General features: G+C 43.0%; 2 protein-coding genes and 2 pseudogenes across 2 annotated transcripts in view; 2 read left to right on the forward strand and 2 right to left on the reverse strand.

Moving 5' to 3' along the window:
- The window catches only part of ZNF19 (zinc finger protein 19), a 131,984-nt gene that overhangs the window by 8,852 nt on the left and 97,388 nt on the right, over positions 1-25,744 (forward strand). The window contains exon 2 of the mRNA XM_067718034.1: positions 468-545. The gene's annotated coding sequence lies outside the window, so the exon portion shown is untranslated. The remainder of the gene's footprint in view (positions 1-467; positions 546-25,744) is intronic.
- Positions 1-25,744, forward strand: part of LOC137214371 (large ribosomal subunit protein eL31-like) — a 59,599-nt pseudogene that overhangs the window by 8,815 nt on the left and 25,040 nt on the right.
- LOC137214372 (probable protein BRICK1 pseudogene) lies at positions 13,511-14,617 on the reverse strand (annotated as a pseudogene).
- On the reverse strand, positions 16,557-24,408 carry CHST4 (carbohydrate sulfotransferase 4). Its single transcript, XM_067717880.1, has 2 exons — positions 24,296-24,408; positions 16,557-18,649 (listed from the first exon to the last, which is right to left on the reverse strand). Exon 2 carries the CDS (start codon positions 18,632-18,634, stop codon positions 17,459-17,461), a length of 1,176 nt encoding a protein of 391 aa, XP_067573981.1. The 5' UTR covers positions 18,635-18,649; positions 24,296-24,408; the 3' UTR covers positions 16,557-17,458.

Below are 25,744 nucleotides of genomic sequence, written 5' to 3' on the forward strand. Positions count from 1 at the left end.
TGCATGTGGGACCTAGTTCCCTGACCAGGAATCAAACCTGAGCCCCCTGCATTGGGAGTGCAGAGTCTTACCCACTGTGCCACCAGGGAAGTCCCAAACTTGAGACTACTTTTTAAAAAAATATTTTATTATGAAACTTTCAGGGGACTTCCCTGGTGGTTCATTGGTTAAGACTCTGCACTCCCAATGCAGAGGGCAAGCGTTCAATCCCTGGTCGGGGAACTAAGATCCCTCATGCCACTCGGCATGGCCAAAAAAAAAAAAAGATAAACAAGTGTGAATAAAATACAATTAAAATTTTTATTATGAAACTTTCAAATATACGCAAAAGTAGAGAGAGTAGTTTAATGAATCTCAATGTATTCATCACCCAGTTCAAAACAATTACCACTATTTTACCAGTAAGCTTTGTAATTACTTTTGAGTTTTATCCTTTGAGCCTCTTCTTTTCTTTCCCTAATACACAGGTCTTTGAATTCTACAGGGGACATTTGGGAAAACTTTTCACTTATGAATTTTCCTTGTTCCATTGGTCCAGCTTGCAGGTAAGTGCTAATGATAAATGCATGCTGTTGGAGATAGTAGGTACTGGTTCAGCATGTCCAGAAGTGCTGCGGCACTTCTCAGACTGCACACCAGTCACCTGGGGGTCATGTGAAATTACAAATTCGGACTACATAGCTCTGGAATGGGGTCTGAAATTCTGCATTTCCAAACAGACTTCTAGGTAATGCCAGTGATGCTTGTGTGAGAAAAAGCTTTGAGCAGGGAAGTGTTCTTAGAAGGTAAAACCTTGATATTTTGGATACAGACGATAAGAAACATCTGATAAGAAAGAAAGAAGCTAAGTAATGCCTGAGGTTCCTTCCAGCACTTAAATTCTTTGAGTCTTTTTTCCTAGCCTCTAGCAATTGCAGAAGTAACTAAGCACAATGACTTCACTCCTACTTCTAGGAAGAAGCAAGCTTGAATTAAAGACGTGAAACCCCTGCATAAAATTGCAGAACGTTTGTTCCAGTTCCTCCTATATAATCAACAATCCTAGTGTCGAGTTCGAGGCAATGGAAGCACTGCCCAGACTGTCACACAGATTTTTCCTTACCTTTTAAAATATTTGTTTCTGTAGGCAGGCAGATGTATAGTTAAAGCACGGATGAACCAGTCTGTGGAGGTGTGACCCAAGAATTTTTAATTCTCTAAGCACTGAGGTGACAGTTCGTTATAGTCCCGAGAAATGAGAGGAGTGGTTAGAAAGTTCCAAAATATTTGCTCATGCTTTCACCTTAGATTATCATGTTGGTGTGGAATTTGGTCAATCAGCCACCACATATTAAGCATCTACTATGTGGACAAACAAGACAGAAACATCCTAGTGGTAGAGGAGACAGAAAATAACCATGCAAACAAATAACTAAGACAATTTCAGATACTGAGACATGTTCTAAAGAATTGAAACAGACCCTGCTTTTCCTTGTTTCAGGCTTTACCTCCTTTTTTTTTCTTTCTCCTTTCCTTTCCTTTTTTTCCCCTTTCTGTCAGTCCTTCCCATGAACTTAATTAGCATTAGATGATTGAGAAGGCTTACAAAGATAGCTCTCAAAAGAACCCTTTCAACTGCTACCAAAATAAGACTACACCAGCAATTACAAGAAAGAGGCAGAAATATCCCAATATATCCCACCCTTTTAAACTGCAGTGTTTTGCAGCACTTACAGGTAAAGAAAATTGCAGCTTGGGACAATACCATAACCATATACCCCTTTCTGCTCTTGCCTTATAAAAACTCCAGTTCTGCTTCAGCTCAAGGAGTTAGCTAATTTTGAGGTGCTACCTGACACGCATCAGCTGAATATCTGAATTACTTTATTTTTTAGTTCATTGACAGAATATAAAAGAGACCATTTTAAGGGGGAGAGACTGCTTTACTTGGGATGGTCAGGGAAAATGTCTCTGAGGAGGATTCATTTGAATCGAAAGTAAATAATAATAAGGTCAGCTTGAGATAATTCGGGGTAGAATGTTCTAAGCAGGAACCACACATACAAAGTCCAGGAAATTTGGTAGAAAGTGGAGAACATGGATGCAGGTGAGTGAATGAGGAGAGAAGGGCCACGTGGGTTGGAAACCCCTGGAGGTTTCTGTTTTGTTTGTTTTAACAGCTTTATTAAGACATAATTCAGAGAATTCCCTGGCGGTCCAGTGGTTGGGACTCCGCACTTTCACTGCCAAGGGCCCAGGTTCAATCCCTGGTTAGGGAACTAGGATCCCGCAAGCTGCACGGCGAAAAAAAAAGACATAATTCATATACGATTCACCCATTTAAAGTGTACAATTCAACGTTTTTTAATATGTTCACGGAATTGTGCAACCATCACCACCATCAAGTTTAGAACATTTTCATCACCCCCAAAAGAAATCCCATAGCCATTAATATTCACTTTCTACCTTCACAACCCGCTCTCACCCCCAGCCCTAGGCAACTACTAATATATTTTCTGTCTGTATGAATATGCCTATTCTGGCCATTTCATGTAAATGGAATAATACAATATATAGTCTTCTGTGACTGACTTTTTTCACTTAGCATAATGTTTATCCATTTTTATGGATAAAACATCCATAAGGTTTATCCATGTTGTAGCATGTATCAGTACTTCATTCCTTTTTATGCAGAATAGTATTACACTGTATAAATATGCTACTTGTGTTTATCCATTCATTAGTTGATGAACATTTGGGTTGTTTCCACTTTTTGGCTATTATGAATAATGTTGCTATGAACATTCACATACAAGATTTTGTATGCAAGTGTGGGTAAAAGGTTGTATTTCTCTTGGGCATGTAACTAGGAGTGAGATTGCTATTTCATATGGTGACTCTATGTTTAACCTTTTGAGGAACGGCCGAACATTTATTATCTTTTTATTTCAGCAATCTTAGTGGGTATCTCATTGTGTTTTCTTAGGTACTGTTTTTTTTTTTACAGTTTTATTGAGATATAATTGACATACAGCACTGTATAATTTTTATTTATTTAAATTGAAGTATAGTTGATTTACAGTGTTGTGTTAGTTTCACGTGTACAGCAAAGTGATTCAGTTACACATACATACATTTAAATTAGGTTATTTATCTTTTTATTGTTGAAGTGTAACAGTTCTTCATATATTCCAGATACAAGTTCCTTATCAGATATATGATTTGCACATATTTTCTCCCATTCTGCAGGTTGTCTTTTCACTTTCTTGATGGTGTCCTTTGAAACACAAAAGTTTTTAATTTTAATTAAGTTCAACATCTCTTTTTTCGTTAGTTGCATGTGCTTTTAATGTCAAACCCTAGAAACCACTGCCTAACCAAGAGTCATGAAGACTTACTTCTATGTTTTCTTCTCAGAGTTTTATAGTCTTAGCTCTTACATAAGAGGCCTATGATAATAGATAATAGTTAATTTTTGTATATGGTGTGAGGTAGAGATCCAACTTCATTCTCTTATATATGGATATCAAATTGTCCTAGCACCATTTGTTGAAAAAACTATTCTTTCCTGGTGGCACAGTGGTTAAGAATCCACCTGCCAGTGCAGGGGACGTGGGTTTGAGCCCTGGTCCAGGAAGATCCCACATGCCGCAGAGCAACTAAGCCCATGCTCCACAACTACTGAGCCTGTGCTCTAGAGCCTGCAAGCCACAACTACTGAAGCCCGTCTAGAGCCCGTGCCCTGCAACAAGAGAAGCCACCGCGGTGAGAAGCACACGCACCACAAGCAGAGTAGCCCCTGCTCGCCGCAACTAGAGGAAGCCCACGCACAGCATCGAAGACCCAATGCAGCCAAAAATAAATAAATAAAAATAAGTACATTTATAAAAAACAAAAAGAAAAACACTATTCTTTCCTCATTGAATCATCTTGGCACCCTTTGAAAGATCATTTGACCATTTATGCATGGCTTGATTGATCTATTCCATTGATCTATTTGTATGTCTTCATACTACTACTACATTGCCTTTTTTTTAAAAATAAATTTATTTACTTATTTTTCGGCTGCGTTGGGTCTTCGACGCTGTGCACGGGCTTTCTCTAGTAGCGGTGAGCAGGGACTACTCTTTGTTGCGGTGTGTGTGCTTCTCACTGCGGTGGCTTCTCTTTGTTGTGGAGCACAGGCTCTAGGCACACGGGCTGCAGTAGTTGTGGCTCATGGGCTCTAGAGCACAGGCTCAGTAGTTGTGGTGCACGGGCTTATTTGCTCCGTGGCACATGGGATCTTCCCGGACCAGGATTCGAACCCATGTCCCCTGCATTGGCAGGCGGATTCTTAACCACTGCCCCACCAAGGAAGTCCCCACATTCTCTTAATTTCTGTAGCTCTGTAGTAAATTTTGAAATCAGAACTTTGTTTTTTCCCACAGTATTTTAGTATCAGCTTGTCAGTTTCTGCAAAAAAAAGCCACCTGGGATTTTGATAGGGATTACATTGAATGTGTAGGTCAGCTCGGGGAGTATTACCCTTTTAGCAGTATTAAGTCTTCTTCTCTATGAACATAGGCTATTTTTCCATTTATTCAGATCTTTTTATTTCTTTCAACAGTTTTTTATACTTTTCAATATACAGGTTTTACACTTCTTTTGTTAAATTTATTACTAAGTACTTTATTTTTGATGCTATTGTAAATTAAATTGTTTTTTGATTTCATTTTTGAATTGTTTGCTAGTATGTAGAAGTAGAATTGGTGTTTGTTTATTCATCTTGTATCCTGCAACCTTGCTAAACTCCTCTATTAGTTCTAATATTTTTTTAGTGGATTCCTTAGGATTTTCTATATATAAGATAATGTTATCTGCAAATAAAGATCATTTTACTTCTTCCTTTTCAATCTGTATGCCATTTCTTTCTTGCTCAATTGCCCTGGATAGAATCTCCAATATATTATTGAATAAAAGGGTGAGAATGGACATCTTTGTCTTGTTCCTGGTCTTGTGGGGGGAAGTATTCATTTCTTCACCATTATGATATTAGCTGTGAGTTTTTTATAGATGTCCTTTGTTTCAGTTTAAGGAAGTTCCCTTCTATTCTTAGGTTACTGAGTATTTTTAATCATGAAACGTTTTTGGATTTTTGTCAAATGCTTTTTTTTTTTTTCTTGCACCTATTGAGATGATCAAATGGTTTTTGTCCTTTATTCTATTAATGTGGTGCATTAAATTAATTGATTTTCCAATGTAAAATCAACCTTGCATTCCTAGGATAATTCCCACTTAGTTATGGTGCATAATTCTCTTCATATACTACTGCATTCAGTTGACTAGTATTTGTTGAGGCTTTTGCATCCATATTCATAAGAGATATTGGTATGTAGGTTTTTTTGGTAACATGTCTTTCTGGTTTTTGTATCAGAGTAAACTGGCTTCATAGAACGAATTGAGAAGTGTTTCCTCCTCTCCTATATTTTGGAAGAGTTTGAGAGGATTCATATTATTCTTTAAATGTTTCATGAAATTCACCAGTAAAGTCATCTGGGCTTGGGATTTTCTTTGGGGGAAGTTTAAATTACTAATCCAATCTCTTTACTAGTTATAGGCCTTTCCAGACTTTCTGTTTCTTCTTTAGTTGATTCTGGTAGTTTGTGTCTTCCTAGGACTTTGTCCATTTCGTTTGTTATATAATTTGTTGGCATATGTTTCTTCATGGTATTCTCTTATAATTCTTTTTTTTCCTGTAAGGTCAGTAGTAATGTCCCCTCTTTCATTTCTGATTTTAGTGATTTTAGTCTTCTCTCTTCTTGGTCAGTCTAGCTAAAAGTTTGTCAGTTTTGTTGATCTTTTCAAAGAATGAAATTAGGTTTTATTTTTTCTTTTCTTTTTTTTCCCCTCCTGTTCTCTATTTCGATAATTTCCACTCTAATTTTTATTGTTTTCTTCTTTCTGCTTGCTCTGGGTTTTGTTTGCTTTTTTTCCCCCCTGTTACTTAAGGTGGAAATTTAGTTTATTGATTTGAGATCTTTCTTTTTTTTTTTTTTAACATTGGCATTTATAGCTAAAAATTTCCCTCTGAGCACTGTTTTAGCTCCATCCTATAAGTTTTGGTATTTTGTGTCTTCATTTTTATTTATTTATTTATTTTTTAAACATTTTATAACTCTCTTATTGATATTCTCTGTTGGATGAGATGTTGTCAACATACCTTCCTTTAATTCCTTAAATATGGTGTCCTTTAGTTCTTTGAACATATTTACAATAGGGGCTTTGAAGTTTTTGTTAAGTTCAACATCTAGGCCCCCACCAAAGCAGTTTCTGTTGCCTACTTTTTTTTTCTTCTTGTCATGGGTCACATTTTCCTGTTTCTTTGCATGTCTCATAATTTTTTTGTTGAAAATGGAACATTGCTACAATAATATGTTGTAGCAACTCTGGATTTTGATCCCTCTCTCACCTGGGGCTTGTTTTCTTATTTATTTCTTCAGTGACTTGCCTGGACTAGTTCACAGAATTCTATCAATATTTTCTCCACAGTGTGTAGTCTCTGATGTTGCTCCTCAAATAGTGAAGCTTTGACTATGTGCACAGTCTTCTGACCACCAGGGATTATTGTGGTTTTAGCAGTGCTCTCTTTCCCTGGCCTCCCTGTTAAGCTGCTAGGTGACCTGACTTTACTGTAACACTCACAGCCTTTAGCCTCCAGTAATTGCTAGCTGACTGCTCTGTTGTTTTTGGCAAAGTCTGGGGCATAAATTGTTCCACAGTGTGATCCAGCTAAAGTCAGACCCCTTTGTGGGGGCAGTCTTTGAGGCTTGCTCTGAGCTCAGAAAGGCCCTTCTTATCTGTCTCTTTCCCTGGTTTACTCTCTTAAACTTCTAGCTGGGCTACTATTTTGTTTGTTGCTGCTAGTTTAATGGAGCTAAGAGCCTCCTCTTAACTGTTTACCACGAAAATCTCCATTGTTTTTGACAATACCCTTATGCATGAACTTCCCCACATTGTCTTCCCAATAAAGTATGTCCTCTTTGGGAGAGCTACTGAGCTCTCTGTTCTTTTTTTTTTTTTTTTTAATTTATTTTTGGCTGCGTTGGGTCTTCGTTGCTGCGTGTGGGCTTTTCTCTAGTTGTGGCGAGTGGGGGCTACTCTTTGTTGTGGTGCTCAGGCTTCTCATTGCAGTGGCTTCTCTTGTTGTGGAGCACGGGTTCTAGGCACGTGGACTCAGTAGTTGTGGCTCGTGGCCTCTAGAGTGCAGGCTCAGCAGTTGTGGCACATGGGCTTAGTTGCTCCGCGGCATGTGGGACCTTCCCGGACCAGGGATTGAACCCGTGTCCCCTGCATTGGCAGGCGGATTCTTAACCACTGTGCCACCAGAGAAGTGTCTGAGCTCTCTGTTCTTATGGGCTCCCTCTCCCCCACCTTCCAACAGAATGCCTGTACTACTGCATTAGAGTAGGGCATGGGCAGGGACTGTTGTCCACTTCTTCTGAAGTGATAAACCTGGGTTGCTCCATGAGTGGGGCGTTGGATGTGGATGGCAGCCCCTAGTCTTTTGGGCTTGCCCTCCTGGCATGGAATCTATGAGTGAGCTGGGGTGGGGGCAATTGGGACCCAATATTCTCAGCTTTCTGTGCCTAGGTAAAACTTCCACCCTATGAGTGGGACCTGGGATTTGGAAGGGAGTCCCAGTCCAGGCCCCTGCCAGAAACAGGGATGACATGCTGGCCACTTGCCCTTCCTTGGGTGAAACCATACTCGTAGACTAGGAGCTGAAGGGAAAGGGAGTCCTGTCTTCTTTGACCTCCCTGCTTGAAGTAGAACTTATGTCACAGTGAGCTGGGAGGAGATAGAATCAGACAGTGGCTCAAATACCATAGACTCTTACTGTTCTTATCAAGATTTACTAAGCTTTCTTGAATAAATGTTTCTCCACCTTCTGTATACTCTTAGGACAATATCCAGAGATTTTAAATGGTTGGTTTTTTAAAAAATAATTTTCACTAGTTAAATATTTCAGTGGGGAGATGAGCTTCTCACGCTGCCATTCCAGAAGTGTGGTCACCTTAGGCGTTTTATTTCCCCATCATGTTTTAGTATGAAAAATTCTAAACAGCAAAGTTGGAAGAATTTCACGGTGAATACCCATATTCTCCTTACTAAGATTCTACCATTAACATTTTGTATCCTATCTGTCCATTTATCTATCATTCACTCTGATGTATTTTTGGATGCAATGCAAAGTAAGTTGCAGACATCAGTAACTTCTAAATTCTCTCACATGTGTATCATTAACTAGAATTCAATATTTGTTTGCAGTTTTTTTTTCTTTTGAGGTAACTTTTGCATACAATGAAGTACATAAATCTTAAGTGTACAGTCATTGAGTTTTGATAGATTCATGCACCTGTGCAACCCAAACTCCTGTCAGGGTATGAAACATTTCTATCACCCAACAAAGTTCCCTCATATCTCTTCCCCATCAATCACCATGACCTCCCAGCCCTCAGAGGCAACCACTGTTATTATTTTTTTCTACCGTGTATTAGTTTTTTCCTGGTCTACAACTGTACATATTAAGAAATCATATAGTATGAACTCTTTCATGTAGAACTTCTTTCACTTAGCCTAATGCTTTTGCGAGGCATCCATGCTGCATGTATCAACTATTAATATTATTACTGAATAGTATTGCATGATATGAGTTTACCAACTTATTTATCCATTCTCCTTTTTACAGTCACCTGGGCTGTAATTTACTGGAGGACTTTAGGTGGAGAATTGGCATCTAATTTACCCTTTAGATAGGTCATTCTGGTTAGTAAATGGGAGGTGAACTATGAGAGCAGGGCAAGAAGAGGCCTGTTAGGAGGTTCTGGCAGCAGTTCAGGTGAGATTTGAAGTTGGTTTGGATGAACATTGTAGCAGTGCAGATGTTGAGTGGAGATGGTCTGATTCAGGGTACATTTTGGAAGTCAAGCTAACAGGACTTGCTGATGGACAGGATTGTGGAAAGTGAAAGAAAAGAAAGAATCAAAGGTGACTCTATTCCCCCAAGACATTCATTAAATAAAATTTTGCCATTATGAGGGTGGAGAGGCAATAAAAAAAACAAGCCATAAATTTTCTGCTTGGAGATTTGGCTAAGAAACAGTTGCAAGGCAATCACTAAGCAAATATTTGCCAATTGCATCCAGAAGGCAATTGGTTAGTTCATACACCTTGTGAACACATGCAGCTCTTTAGACAACCAGCATAATTTGCAGCTTCTCTTGCTATGATAATATGTATCACTATACATATATATATATTTTTTTTGCGGTACGCGGGCCTCTCACTGTTGTGGCCTCTCCCATTGCGGAGCACAGGCTCCGGACGCGCAGGCTCAGCGGCCATGGCTCACGGGCCCAGCCGCTCCGCGGCATGTGGGATCTTCCCTGACTGGGGCACGAACCTGTGTCCCCTGCATCGGCAGGCGGACTCTCAACCACTGCGCCACCAGGGAAGCCCTTGTATCACTATTAGAAATACAATTCAACTTAATTTTTGAATCTCTGCTTTATCCACCCTCCCACCTGCCACCCCACTTGACCTAGCACTTCAGAGCTGTTGGCTTTAAGATTCAACTTCCCTTATTTCACTCAGACAGGAAACTCTTAAATGTCGGTTATTTCTTATCTGAATCTTTAAATATGTCACTGTGTTTCTGTGATTGGCCTTTTAAAAAGTATTACATAAAGACTGATCCCTTTACATAAAATGAGGCTGAGATCAAGCTTTCGTTTATTAAACAAATATTTATTGTGTGCCTACTAGATGCTAGGAACTGTGCTAGGCATTGGTTATACCACGGTGAGTAAGATAAGACTGCTCTCAAAGAGCTCAAAGAACACATAAATTGGGCAGTTTTTTTTTAAACATCTTTATTGGAGTATAATTGCTTTACAATGGTGTGTTACTTTCTGCTTTATAACAAAGTGAATCAGTTATACATATATTCCCATATCTCTTCCTTCTTGCGTCTCCCTCCCTCCCACCCTCCCTATCCCACCTCTCTAGGTGGTCACAAGGCACCGAGCTGATCTCCCTGTGCTATGCAGCTGCTTAAATTGGGCAGTTTTATTACAGTGTGATAAATACTATAATAGAAAGCATGTAAAAGTGGCATTCAAGGGCTTCCCTGGTGGCGCAGTGGTTGAGAGTCCGCCTGCCGATGCAGGGGACGCGGGTTCGTGCCCCGGTCCGGGAAGATCCCACATGCCGCGGAGCGGCTGGGCCCGTGAGCCATGGCCGCTGAGCCTGCGCGTCCGGAGCCTGTAGCTCCACAACGGGAGAGGCCACAGCAGTGAGAGGCCCGCGTAACGCAAAAAAAAAAAAAAAAAAAAAAAAAAGTGGCATTCAACAGAGGCTTAAGGATCAAGCCAGGAAAAACTTCCAGAGGGTATGTTTTAGTTGAGAACTGAGGGATCAAAAAAATGAGCCAGAGAAGTTGAAGGTGGGACAGAACAGGGTATTCCAGGTGGGAGAAGCAGCATGATCTAAGATCCAGACATGGTACATTGGTAGAACTTCACATTTGAGATGGGGGAAGTGGAGTCTAAGAGGGAGTTATTAGAGAAGGATGCAAGGGACGGATCTTGAAAGGCTTTCTAAACCTGAAAGTCCTTGTGGAGAGGGGGAAAGGGTTGCAGGTGAGTGTTGAAGTGATCATAAATTGACGGGGGTGATTATAACTGCCTGTGAACTAAGCTGCCCTCATGTGATTTTCTCCATTCAGAATTCGCCTGCTTGGGCTTGGGAGAAGGCAAGGAGAAGGCAGAGTGCTGGGAACATCCAGGGTTATGAGTGCTGAAGATAATTCAGCATTTCTCCAACTGCTCTTTCTCTAAACATTCTACTGACAGATGTTAACAGGATGAAAACATCCTTGGTCAAAGAAGTTTGGGAGAACTGCTATATACTCTAATCCCTTCTTAATATACACATAAACATATTTGAAGTTCTGAGGGTCTCACATTTGAAAACCCAGTTAAATTTAGTGTAGTCAACTTTTTAAAGCTTATTTGCATCTAGAATGGCCTGTGTGTGTGTGTGTGTGTGTTGCATCTGCTAAGGTCTCATAGTTTGGTTCATGATGGATCAGATAATCATTCACCTTACCACTACATAAAATAATAGGAGCCTTTATTTCTTTTCATTCAGCATGTTTAAATTATAGGCAGTTAGTCATTTAAGTCCACATTGATTTAGGGTAGAGCAATGGCTAACTTTTTCTGAAACGTACCTCATTCTTTATGAACCTATTTTACGTTCCTATTCCATTTGTTACCAACTCTTGTCATAAATTTAAAAAACAAACAAAGCATAAACTAGCTTCCTTATTTTTCATCCAGGATCATAAGAAGCCAGTGTGAAAATTGGCAAGGAAAGCTGGACCATGCCAAATGGTTAGGATTAGGGCTGGCGGGGAGGACAGCAGTCAAGAATTACTTGTATTATTATTTTACTAATAGTAATAACCAGCGTTTTCACGGTCTTTACAGTTTACAGATGACACTTATATGCGTTATTTTACATAATCACATTCAATTATTGATGAGCAGGGTACAGCTATCATTGGTGAGAGCAAGGAACATAATTTGGGGAGATGACAAATGAAAAGACATGTTGAGGAAAAGAAAGATAGGAGCTGGGTGGGAAAGGAGTTTAAAAAATACTAGGGACGGTAGTATTCCCAATGGAGGTGAAAATTACCAAGGGGGTGAAAAGCAGTTTTGGGGAGGCCAAAAAAAAAAAGAGTAGATATTATGGTGGTTTGTGACCCTCCAAAGGGCCACCATACAAAAACAGACATGCAGTGTATTTACGGTATTAACATTTCATGGCAGAGGTGCAATTAGGGAAAAAATGTCTAAAAAAGCTTGTTGAGGGTGAGGGGGTGATAATAAAAAAAAGGTTGAGGAACTGTGATGTAAACTCTGTGGTGCCCATGGAACTTTTTGACGTTTGTCAGTGATTCTTCTGTTCTCCGACATGTTAGATAACTCATTTGTCTAGCACAGTGTCTGCTCATGGCTTCATTTGTCTGCCCATCTTCCCCAAGGCCCTAAATGACCATGTTTTGCCCCTTTAAACTCTTCTCTTCAAGCTACAGCTGACTGAATTAGGGTGGATGCAAGCAAAGACCGGTTAAGGCATAGATTGCCCAGTGAGTGACCGGGAAGCCTGGCTGCACTCACTTCCTCTCATCAGACTTCCATGGTGCTGTATTGGTGTAATGTCTCCTCCACTTCTCCCTTTCAGTTGACTTGAGTGGGTATCAAAAGAGCCCAGGTTATGACATCTCCCCAGTCAAGACGCTTTCAATCTCATTTGAGTGAGATTGAATGTAATTGGATGAAGATGGAAGAGAAATTTATTTGAATCATTAGCTCTTTGTCCTTTGTATACTAATCATATATTAGTTAAGGGAGGGCTTTCCTGTACATTGTAGGTTTAGCAGCACTGTAGGCCCCTCCCCAGTAGATTCCAGAGACACCCCCCTCCCGAAGTGTGACAACCAAAAATGTGTCTAGGCGTTGCCAAATGTCCACTGGGGGGCAAAGTCACCTCTGGTTGAGAACTACAGATATTGAGACACTAGAATATCAGAAAATTATCAGTCTCCTAATGGTATCATTATGATCAGAAATGCCATAAAGGGTTTGTGATCTGCTGTTAAACATCACCTTAATAAGGATGTTACCAGAAATTATGGAAGACAGTCCTTGAGAGCCGAGACCAGTGTTGTTACCAAGATATTCACAGCTAACAATAGTGAGCAGCAGATGCTTTCTAAGCATGTTCCGTGTATTAACTCATTAGTTCTCCTGGCAACTCCAAGGAGTTGGTACGACTATTATTCTACCCACCCTACAGGTAAGGGAACTGAGACATGAGATGTTAAGGGACTTGCTGAGGTCACCCAACTGGTGATAGCAAAGTCACCCAGGCAACCCAGTTCTAGAGCCCACATTCTTTTTAAATTTATTTATTTTTGGCTGCGTTGGGTCTTCGTTGCTGTGCACGGGCTTTCTCTAGTTGTGGCGAGCAGGGGCTACTCTTCATTGCGGTGCGCAGGCTTCTCATCATGGTGGCTTCTCTTGTTGCAGAGCACGGGCTCTAGGCGCGTGGGCTTCAGTAGTTGTGGCACACAGGCTCAGTAGTGGTGGCTCGCGGGCTCTAGAGCACGTGCTCAGTCGTTGTGGCGCACGGGCTTAGTTGCTCTGTGGCATGTGGGATCTTCCCGGACCAGGGCTAGAACCCATGTCGCCTGCATTGGCAGGCAGATTCCCAACCACTGCGCCACTGGGGAAGCCCCCAATTAGGCATTTCAGGCCATTATGTTTTCTCTAGACATGAAAGAGCTCATTCCCCAAACCTAATTACTAGCCCTGAGAAATTTAGATCAAATTCATCCCTCATCTATGTTCAAACTCATCCTTAGATCTCATGCAGCTCAATAGGCTTGGGGGTTGGGGGCTGGAACAAATACCTCCAAAGTGGAAAGGCTGTTTTGCAGAGCACAGTCCTCTATACCCATCATGGGTTCTCAGCTCCCCGAATTCCCCATGTTTCATAACTGAGTGTACTGCCACTCGCATCCCTGAACTCTGGTGCCAGCCGCCTGAGCGCTTCAATAGGAGATGTTCCATTGCTCTCTAAGTCTCGCTCAGCACTGGGTCAGAGTTTTATTTATTTATCTATTTATTTTAAAGTTGAGGAGTTTATTAGGGAAATATGAAAGGTTAAGACACCTCAAGTGACAGAAAGAAAACTCTGAAAATGTCCCTTTTCAAGCCAAGTGGAGGCCTGGGCTTGACCTTCCCAAAAGGACAAGAAACTGATGGGTTAGCAACAACATTCTCTGGCAGCCACCTCACCAGGGCTCCTCAGCCAGGAATGCTTCCCACCCCTGGCCAAAGTTGGGGAGGAGACAGACTATTTATAGAAGCAATGCAGAGGCAATGAGAGCTGTAAGGAAAGGCTGAGAGAGAGAGAGAGAGAGAGAAAGGTGGGGAGGACCTGGACAGAGTCTCAGGCTTTTGGCTCTTAGCGCCTCAAATGTGTTGACAAGTAGTTGTACAAAGTGTTACTGAAGAGGTAAAGTGCCTACTGTTGTTTCTGAGAGTTCCCCTGGACTCCTTCCCACGCGCCACATCACACTGCTGGGTGTACATGGCAGAGCCCAAAGGTCACAGTTTTGAAATAAAGAAAAACAAGAATAAGCCCTGTTGTTCTTTAAGGAGAGAGGAAGGAACTGAAGACTGCTGGGGCCTTTCCCACGAGGCCTTTTTGTTCTGCAAAAGCAACTTCCTAGCAGCAGCATGGCACAATTATAGGTGAGAGTCTCACCGCTTGTCACCCTCGCTTCATTCAGTGTACTCTATTCTCTGTTCAAGAGCTGTCAGTTTCTCGTTTAGTGTTGCGAGTCTTGAGTGGAGAAAGTCTGCGATATCAAACGAGTGGAGAAAGTCTGCGATTTTCTTGCTGCTGCTGGTGATGACCTCAATGTACTCCCAGCTCGCCCCGTCCTGGTGAACCTCGCGCTGCACTGGATCCTCTTGTCCCACCATGGCCGCTGCCTAAGGAAGCGCGACTAGGTCAGAGTTTTAGAGGTTATGTAGCATGATTTTATACTGCACAGTTTTATGTTATATAAAAGTGCCATTATAGTATTGTTATATATTCTCTAAACATTTTTGGGCAGGGTGCAATTTGAGGTTAAGGATAAGATGCTACAAACAAATAGAAATTAACTTAGACCAGAACTGTCCAATAGAACTTTTGCAATGATGGAAATGATTTATATCTGTGCTGTCTGGTACAGTAGCCACTAGCCACACGTTGCTATTGAGTACTTGAAAGATGGCTAGTGCAACTGAAAACTGAATTTTATTTTAATTCTAACTTATTTAAATCTAAACAGCTGCCAGTGGCTCCTATATAGGGTAGTGTATAGGCTGTCTTTCAAGAGCATGGCTACTAGCTGTCTGGACCTCATCTGACTTAGGACTTGGAATATAGGAAATTTAAAGCTGTTTTAAAGTAGATCTTAAATAAGATCCTGAGATCTCCATGTGGCTAGTCTCTTTCCTTGTCTTGGGACGGGTAACTCATTTGGAGATGGAAAAGCAAGCAGCTCTGTACTCCAGCATCCCACAGAGATGGTTCCTAAGGAAGTTGCTGACTTTAAGACAATTCAGGTAGAGGCTGAAATGTCAGAGGGGAAATCAGAGATGGTCGAGTCTATCACTGTCTCTCCCCCTCACTGGCCCTCTTCACTCTGTTTGCACCCTCACCTACTGCCCTGGCCTTATTTTCAACGTTGGGGAAATTTTCATAGTTTTGGAAGGTTTGGAGAGGCAAGAAGCATTTACCTGGGAGATTCGAGGCTCTCGAGGAGGGTCTAGAGTGGCTTGGGTTTAGGTATTAGGATAAATTCACTCCTTTAAAGCCCATATAAATTAACGTCAAAGACCCAGCTGGCAAAGGTGCCTCCTCAAGCATCTCAGGTGGTGGTGCAGCGCAAGAGCTACTCGGCGGAATGGAGCGGGAGAATTCCCATCTGCCACCAAGGGAGCTTTGTGAAGCGAGGACCATGTCAAAAGTGGGCGTGGGGACAAAAGGAAAGATGAAATAATGGTATCTCAGAATTGAATAAAGTGAAATGTTTCGAAAGTCAGGACCCAGTGGTTCACGCAGTTCCAGACATACAGAGACCTTCCTATTCCTTCCAACCTGAGGACAGCACCTGTGTGAGGAGGAAGCGCTTAGATACTTGGCATGTGCTGAAAAGTCACCTGTCTTGGAACAAGAAGGCAGAGAGTGCTGTTGCCCAGGGCAGGGTGTACCATCGTCAGGTTGGCTGTGGAAGAGTTACAAAGAGTCAACTGATAAACATGCAGAATCCCAGCCTCTCCTGGGAGATTCCATTTCCAGCAGATCTGAGGTAGGGCATGGCAAAACACATCTTTAACAGGTGATTCTGATACACAAACTAGATCTGGGGAGTCCTGCAAAGATTGGGGGGAACAACTTTTCTTGTTAGGGGAGGTGACCAGGAAGAGCTGAAGAGCACCAGTCGTATTATAACCGAGGTCCTCTGGCTGAGGTATGAGATTAAAAGAACTCCAGAACCTAGAGTGATCCACCTGGTATTACTATAGCTTACGCTGCACACAAGAAAGGGCTTAGCTGCTAGCTGTCTACTTTCTACAAATTCTTAAGAGGACAGTGTATCGATCAGTATTGATCAGTTTAGACCTTAGCCCATCATCTGAACCAAACACTGTCTTAACATGTTTTTCTATGTGTGGGTAATAGATAATAATAAAAGATGAGAATATATATATTTATATATATATATGTATAACTGGATCACTTTGCAATACACCTGAAACCAACACAACATTGTGAATCAACTATATTTCAATAAAAACTTTTTAAAAATTAAAAAGTAACATATTCCAGTCAAAAAAATCTGTAAAGATGTTTAGGCTCTTAGTTAGGATCCCATAAGAATGAGCATTTACTACTAAGTAATTAGAAAGCATAAAAAGGTACACTCCAAACAGAACCTTATTTTGGAATTTTAGTGTTAACAGATGGCAGCTTCACAGGTTAAAATAGGAAAACACTGAGGGGAACAGATGTCCAAATTGGGCCCAGCCATCCCGTGAACTTAAAAGCTTCCTCTGGGGGCTTCCCTGGTGGCGCAGTGGTTGAGGGTCCGCCTGCCGATGCAGGGGACGCGGGTTCATGCCCCAGTCTGGGAAGATCCCACATGCCGCAGAGTGGCTGGACCCATGAGCCATGGCCGCTGAGCCTGCACGTCCGGAGCCTGTGCTCCGCAATGGGAGAGGCCACAACAGTGAGAGGCCCGCGTACCGCAAAAAAAAAAAAAAGAAAAAAAAAAGCTTCCTCTGTTGTGCAGAGATTTTGTTCCATATTTGTGGTAATGGGTAGCTGTGATGGCCAAGCTCACAGGTAAGCATCCAACCCTGTTGCCCATTCTCTGAGGGCTCAGAGTTCACATCCCTGTTGAATGTGCTGATGGACTGTTTGGTGGGAGACCTATTTCCCTGGTTTTTCCTGTCTCTCTCCTTTCCCGCCGGGCAAGATGTGGACAGAAGAGTTTATGGATTTACTCCAGTGATACTGCACGGTGCCACATAGGGCCCAGGCCACAAAGTCTCTGAGGTATACATAGGTAAGAAGGCCAAGAAGAGAATAAAGACATTACTTCTGCTTTGTTGCTGGATCGTGCCCCTCACATAAGGTTCCTAAGTCTCTTCTCTAGATATGAGCAGAGACGCAAAGATTTCTCGACTTGAACATGTTTGGGCACAACTCATGCTCACACGTACGCTGACACACACGGTCGAGGCTCAGAAGCTGCCATCAGTTAACGTGGCTGAAGCGGGTGCCAGGTGGAGACAGAGCCTCCTCAGCCCTCTTGGTAGACTTGCTCAGAGGGGCTCCAGGTAGACAGAAGATTCAGCGACAGGTTTTTCTGCTCTTGCTGCGATGTGACAAGGTGGTAGCCCAGCAAATTCATGGTATTCCTGCAGACTTTCTGAAGCCGAGAAACCTTTTCATAAGGCAAGGACCAGCGCCAGGCCTGAGAGACATTGAGGGCATTCCTGGCATTTGTGTGGAAGGCATGCTCACCCATGCCCTTGCCTCGAGTGATGTTGTGCACCCAGGTCTGGAGCTGGGGCAGGAATTTCAACCCTGCATATTCATACATTCGGGCAGTCTGGGCCAGGGGGTCCCGGACCAAGTCCTCATAGCGCACGAGCAAGTAGCGCTGCCTCAGGGCTTTGGGCAAGGACTGCACAGCCTTGTAGATCTCCAGCTGGCTTTGGCAGATGACTTGCATTGCGTAGTAGGGTTGATCCTCCTTTTTGAGTTTCTGCAGATGCTGCCCCATCACAATGTGGGTGTCAATCATGAGTTCCCCCGTGGTGTGTTCTCGGGAACGGAACACCGCCCGGGGGTCCCGGACCAGATGCACAATGTGCAGATTGAGGGAAGGGTCTCTCAGCAGCGGGTAGAGCACCTGCAGTTTGAAGAAACGGACCTCCTTGAGCACCACGTGGCTGTAGGTGCGGCAGGCCTTCTCCACCACCTCAAAGGGCTCTTGATTGCACAGAAGCTTACAGTGAGCCTGGGGTATGATCTTATCTCGCGGGAAGATGTTGCAGGCAGGTGGAGAACACAGGGCCCGGCTGCCTTCCCACTGGAAGAGGCTGGACTGTTTTCGGGGGCCAGGTTTCATGTAGGCATCAAAGACGCTCATGTCACACAGAAAGACGGCCCGTATGAGATCCCGCACTGCCATGTGCAACCTCTGGGGAGTACTTTGTGTGAAGGTCATCCAGACGTGCCAGGCAGGCTCCATCAGGTAGAAGACGTCTGGGTGCTGCCCAAAAAGCTGCCCTACGAAAGAAGAGCCAGAGCGCCACGAAGACAGGATGAGCACATGCATGTTCGCGGGCTTGGGTTCTTCCTTCATCTGCGGGGAGTTGAAGTTGTGGGAGTACAGAAGGATGAATAGAACAAAGACAGCCATCTGGGAAGCCAGGAACAGTAGTAGCTTCATTTTTGGGGGCGGTGTCATGCTGAAGTAGAAGACCTTCAAGGAACAAGCAGAGGGGCTATGTTAGGCTAATGTTTTGGTATCTGGCTTCCATCCCATTTCTAGCCAAAGCTACTTTCTCCCTGACGCGCACCAAGGGACAATGTAGAATGCTGGAGCCTTCTTGCAATGAATTGCACAAATCCTTCTCGAAATTAATTCCTGTCCCTTGCAGTTAGTGTGTCAATAAGCACTATTTCTTTCTCTTTTTTTTTTTTTTTGCGGTACGCGGGCCTCTCACTGTTGTGGCCTCTCCCGTTGCGGAGCACAGGCTCTGGACGCGCAGGCCCAGCGGCCATGGCTCACGGGCCCAGCCGCTCCGCGGCATGTGGGATCTTCCCGGACCGGGGCACGAACCCGCGTCCCCGGCATCAGCAGGCAGACTCTCAACCACTGCGCCACCAGGGAAGCCCAATAAGTACTATTTCTTTTTAAGCTCTTTCTTTTTAGTCTCTTTACTTCCTCCCTCCTGGTCCTTCTTGTCCATGGAGCTACAAAAATGTGTGAACTCAGCCATATTTCATGAATATAGGGAAAACAGGTTCACCCTGGTGACACACATGTCTTCACACAGGCCATGTAGGCAAAGCTTAACCACAATCTGACCCAAGTTTTGGTTGAATGCCCCATGATTCCTTCAGAAACTACAGGAGATAAGCTGACTTCTGAGGAGCTGCCTTGAGGCCCGGCCACCCACCCCCATCGTGAGGGATAGTGCCAAGGCCATTTCTCACTACCCTCCTTCATCTCAATTAAGCACAGGACTTTCAATACCCTGAAGGATATGGCTGCAGAGTATAAAACTGCTTGGCTTTGGTTTGGAGTTGTCTCCTCAGTGGCAAAGTGCCCGTGGCACCTATCATCTGATCCCCTCTGATTTGGTCTCATCCTGTGGGACTAGGGACATGAGGAGCTGACCCAATGCTGTCCTCGTGTCTGTGTATGTAATAAACTATCTGAATCGATTTGGGTTGAATCGTTGTTGCATTAGCAGCCAACTGTATGAAACTGTGGCAAGCCAACCTAAGAGCTGCAATAGTGATGCTGTGGCCTGTTAGCCACTGTGCTGCTTCTTGGGGTAATGTTTGACCACTTGACACAACTTACTCAGGGTTCCTCAGTACAGTTGGGCATGTTGTATACTGCCCAACCCTAGGGAATGCCACTTCATCAAGAATTTAAGATATTTATTATTTAACAAAATGTCTGGTAGGTGACAGTTAAGTATCTTGGTTCAGTAGGATAAGTACATTAGGATGGTTTTCCAGTCCTTAGATGTTAAATATCTAGAGAAAGGAATTTCACTTTGTAATTTACACTAAGGCTTAAACAGACTGGTGGCAACGCTGAACTTACTCCCTTCACACCAGGGCTTTGTGTGAAAAGACCACTGTTCCCAGTGCCATGCTAGAATATTATTCCAGGGGAGCTCTTAACTATGGGTTGAGATGACTCTGGATCAATCTGGGTGACTTCCTGACATAAATAACTATTGAGAAATATAATAGATATTTCACATAGTGTAAAATGTTAACAGTAGCAAGGTGCTAATTTGCATATCACTCTATACTCAAGAAATTCTTCCTTCAAGCTTTAATAAAGAAGAGAAAATATGTTTCTAGACAGTAATTGCAGCTGGGTTTAGGATATGCTATTCTCCTGGTGATAGGTCTCATCACCAATTTTTTTAAAGTTTTGAATAGCTAATAGTCACATGGTTCAAATTGTTTTTAAGAGTATCATTATCATGGACATTAAATCAGACTCAGAATTTAAAAGAAGGCTTCCTAAGATTCCACATGCAGGAAGGGAGTAAGGACAGTGCTTCCCAGCCTGTAGCCTAGCCTGTCACACTCCAGGTCTTTTACATATTGAATATTAGGTGAGGGGAAACCCTATGACAACAGTTATGTCTCTGGAGGAGACCTATAGTCATAAATTGGAAAATTTCTAGAGCTATTTGTATGACATACTTTTTAAAAGGGTCATAGAATTTTTCTAGGGGAAAGAACACCTAAGAATTTTACCAGCTGCTGAATCAATAATCTCTTCTCTATTTACTGACAGCTAGTATTTATCTACGAGCTGGTGTTTTATCATCACTATACAGTGAAATATATACTTCCAACACCTGTCCTCCATCTGCCCATTTCCCAACTTGCCCCCAAATAGCAACTGGGTTCTTTTTTTTTAGCGGTACGCGGGTCTCTCACTGCTGTGGCCTCTCCCGTTGCGCAGCACAGGCTCTGGATGCGCAGGCTCAGCAGCCATGGCTCACGGGCCCAGCCGCTCCGCGGCATGTGGGATCTTCCCGGACCGGGGCACGAACCCGTGTCCCCTGCATCAGCAGGCGGACTCCCAACCACTGCGCCACCAGGGAAGCCCCTGGGTTCATTTTTTAATGTGTCCTTTCAGTTGCTTTATGCGTACACAAGAAAATTCAAATGTCTATGTATTCTTAATTTTTCCCCTTTTGATAACACAAGAAGTTGCAAGTTATCCACACTGTGCTGCAACTTGCTTTGTTAACTTAACAATATGCCTTGGAGAGCTTTCCATGGGAGTACATAAGGCGTTTCCTCATTCCTTTTTACCACTGTGTAGAATTTTATTGTATAGATGTACCACAGTTTATTTAACCAGTGTCCACACTGATGAGCTTTTGGGTTGTTTCCAGTCTTTTGCCATTTCAAAAATTTCAATAATGACCTTTATGTTCATACATCATTATATAAGTATGTAAGCTTACTCCCCAGAAGTGGGATTGCTGAATCAAAGAGTACAGGTATGTGTACCTTTGGGATCTGTTGTCCAGACAGCCTTCATATTGGTCATAAACCATTCTGTGTGTCTAGAAGTCCAGAGATTCTAGAGAGTAAATTTTAGAGGAGGAATCGGGCAGTCACAGATGTGACTCTTGGAGTTTATAGCTTGCTTCCTGAAGAGGTAGAGCATGCTTTGCCAGCCCATGGACTTCCCTTGGAAGTCCCCTGAACCTTCTAGGAAGTGTGTAATGACCTCAACCAAACCTTGAGTGGCAATGGCCCAGAAACCCCTCTCTTGCATTCATCACAACAATGCATTTCCTCCACATGTGCCAGAAGATCCAGTGAGGATCATCTCTCCTACGTGCCAAAAAAAACCCACTTTGCTGCATGCCAGGAAAATGTCGATAAATGGGAATCCTTGTCTTGGCCCTGAAGGTTAGAATGGGGCCGGCTAAGATATGTTCCTATTCTTTTAAACTTGAGCCCAAGAGGAAATGATTAGAAACTAAGCCATTTTTGACAATGGCTCAAGAATACCCACCCCCCAGCCCCCCAAGTATTGAGGAAATGACTAGCAAGAGATCTTCTCCCAAAGGCAGTTATGAGTATGAGGAAAAGTTTGCAACAAAGATAGGAAATAATGGAGCAAAAGAGAGAGGAAAGAACTTGACCTGTGTATAATTATAAGGATAGAATTTTATATGCAGGGCCTATAATCGGCTCAGGAAAAAGCTAACATTTCCTAGGGACTAGCAACATAGACCTTTCAAAAGTACGTCCTCCCTCCCCCTATCTGGCTTTGGGCCAGTTCAGTGTTTGAGAGGGCTAGCATGCTCTGAGCCCTCCTTGCCTGCCAATAGCACCTGGTGTCATGCCCATTCTCTCCCAGAGCTGGAGCCTGGCCTTTGAACTCATCCCCAGTTGTCCTCAGGCTTTAATAGACCACGGTTCTCAGGAATTCCCAAGGAAACCCTCTGACTGCTTTCTCTGCTTTTTCTTTCCATGAGCAATTTCCCCGGCCAGAAGGAAAGTATGCTTTTGTAAAGTGAGTCCCATCTCTTGTCACTGGGATCTAGACGCAACCTGGATCTAAGCAACCAATGATGGGGCTGATGAGAACAGTCAGGGGACACTTTAGGGTGTGTCTCAGGGAAAGCTTATCCCTGCAGTCCCTGGAATCAGTGGTAGAGGTGGCTCCGGGAAGACAAGGAAACTCAAGGCTTTTCATGGCAGTTTCCTCTATTCTAACCATCATCTCTCCCCAGCTGTCCTATATTAACCTCCTCTGTAGTCCTTGGGGTCAGGAAGCACTTATGAGCGGTCTGTGATGTGACTTCCATCTCAGAGTCCCTAGTCCACCTTCCTGAGTGTTCTTTTTTGGCTATTTGATTGCATGCTTGAACCTGCCCTCCCTGTTATCTAATCCTGAATGTGCTAGCCTGGTCTTGATAGTAAGTGGCCTCTCTCTTCTGTCTCTCATTTCTCCCCCTCAGCTCTCCCCCTCATCCACTGCTGCCTTGAAAAACATCACAAAAGGGTGGTAGTGATGTAGCACCTACTTCAGGCACAGGGACTATAAGGCACCAGGATGGGTGACTCACCCAGCAGCCTGATTACAGAGGGCTGAATTATAGAGGACCCTCAAGTCCATATCGTGTAGCCTATTAGAAACAAAATGATGAATTCTGAGGAAAAAACCAAACATACATCAATTTAAGAGCCCTGGATTCCAGCCGCTGACAAATTTCTAATTTATATTTCCCAGTGAGATTATGCCCCCCAAACCAGAAATTAGAGATGGCAGAAGACATTTGCACAGAGAGAGAGGAGAGCTGGATCGGGGAGACCTGCATCCACACATATAGCTGCAGAACCTGGAAACCTGTGAGATAAGCACCTGGGCAAAGGGTATCCGTACAATAACAAGCTCTAACTAGACTGAAGGGTCTTTGCAATTTCTGTGTCTCTAGTAACAACGACAGTGCCTGGCGTCTAGTAGGGGCTCAAGAAACATCTATTGAATGAATGACTGAATGAACAAACATTTGTAACGTTTTTTTTTTTACTATTTGAGGTGCCCTCACTGACCTGGGTAAGGAAAGCAGGACAAGATATTTTTTTTTATTTTGCACATATAAAAGTATTTAACTTCCAATTAGAAGTTCCAGACTTATCCACAGCCTTACAAGATAGAAGTCTCTTCTACCTTGGCTGACTCACTGGTCTCAAATTTAATCTTATTTTACATCTGAACAGGGCTCCACAACTTTGAAAGCCCTTTCAGCCACCGTAATGACAACAGTCCAATTAAATATATAGAACAGTGATGAGCCACACCTCTGTGTTTCAGAATAAGTGAACTTTAATTAATTGACTCAATGATAGAAATAGCCCCGTCTGATCAGACCCGGATCTTTTGGGTCCCAGGTCTGAGAATTCAGTTATCACACTAAATCTTCCCTGAGCTAGAGAAAATCTGTAGCTCCCAGCACCTCCCGTCCCTACTCCCCAACACCTGAGCAGAGGAGAAGCTGCAAGAAGTACAGAGATCCAAAGCCAGCATCTGAATGAGGAAAACACGTCAGGGGGACTAGCTACAAAAATATACATCGGAATAGCCCTACTCACATTCTAGGCTCTTTCTTAACTCTTTTAGGGATAGAGCTGGGTGGGGAGAGGGGAGCTGCTGGCAGGCAGCTTGTGCTTTTGGGGAAGATTATCCTGGTGATTCTGATTCAACCCCCCACCAACACCTCCCCTCCGCCATCGCCCAGAAAATTCCCAGCTTAGTTGCCCCAGGTTATCTGATACTCCACCCCAAGAACCTGGGAATAATGGCCCTGCTTTGGAGGTGTAGAGAAAATTCTCTCCTTACCTTGTTAATGGCTTAGGCTTCCCCACTGCTCTAAAGGCTCACTGCTAGCCAAGTTGTGCAGCTTTTGTCCTCTGACTTACCAACTCTCCTCTCAGCTTCCTCCTCCTCCTTGCATCTTGCATAACCATCCCTACTCAGAGCAAATTCCACTGCCTTCTTTCTCTGGCAAAAAATTACCCACCTTCCAAGACAGGGTTAAGAAAGCATCGCTCCCAGAGAGACTTGATATTAGCAGCTTTAACCCTGAGATACTCAAGGGGTGGGGAGACTCTGCTGGAGTGGGCGGGGCCCGGAGAAGCAAAGGAGGAAGCATTCTCTCCCACCACTGGGAGGCGATCCTGGAATGTAGATCCCTTGAAGGCAGCTGAATAGGTTAACTACCTTAGGGCAAAGTGGAAAAAGAAAAGGGACCCCAGAAGTAGATGAGGTTGATAGGGAAATCGCAGGACAATGACAGCCAAAATGGACACAGTGTGAAACCTTGCTCTTATCTCTGCTGCAAAAAGAGGAGAAAACCTGGAAGCGATTTCTGGATTCCACCTTCCTGCTCACTTCACTGGATTTAGGGAGAAAACATTTTTTTTGGCCTCTGTCTTATTCAACATCTTCACCCTTCTTGCAGGAGGTAGTAACTAGAGCTATTACATAGATGTAATAACTCGTTTTATGGGAGGACACATATGTATTGGCGTTTAGTTGGGGTACGGGAAAAGAAATTTCCCCCTCAAGAAAAAAAGAAACAAGTTATCATGAAAAATTATATCTTCTTACTAGCTGTGTGTACTCGGGCAAATCACACAACTACTCTGAGCTACTTTACATGATTGTTGTGAGTGTAAAACAATAGGTGAATTTTTATTTTTATTTACTTATTTTTGGCTGTGTTGGGTCTTTGTTGCTGCGCGTGGGCTTTCTCTAGTTGTGGTGAGCGGCGGCTACTCTTCGTTGTGGTACGCGGTCTTCTCATTGCGGTGGCTTCTCTTGTTGTGGAACACAGGCTCCAGGTGCATGGGATTAGTTGCTCCATGGCACGTGGGATCTTCCCAGACCAGGGATCGAACCTGTGTCCCCTGCATTGGCAGGTGGATTTTTAACCACTGCGCCACCAGAGAAGTCTCGATAGGTGAATTTAAATATATATATATATTTAATTGAAGTGTAGTTGATTTACAATGTTGTGCCAATCTCTGCTCTATAGCAAAGTGACTCAGTTTAGGTGAATTTTTTATTCAATTAAATTAAACGTAGAGCTTCTCTGGTTTTTTCTAGGGAAATTTTTTTCCAGTAAGTTCCAAATAGCAAAACTGGAATTTGCCAGGCACAGGCAATTATTAATATAGCATTTACAGTGTATTTACAACTATTTACATAGCATTTACATTGTATTACAATGTAATCTCGAGATGATTTAAAGTATACAGGAGGATGTGTATAGGTTATATGCATATA

This window comes from Pseudorca crassidens, chromosome 20 (assembly GCF_039906515.1).
Source record: "Pseudorca crassidens isolate mPseCra1 chromosome 20, mPseCra1.hap1, whole genome shotgun sequence".
In the NCBI taxonomy this organism is placed as follows: domain Eukaryota; kingdom Metazoa; phylum Chordata; class Mammalia; order Artiodactyla; family Delphinidae; genus Pseudorca; species Pseudorca crassidens.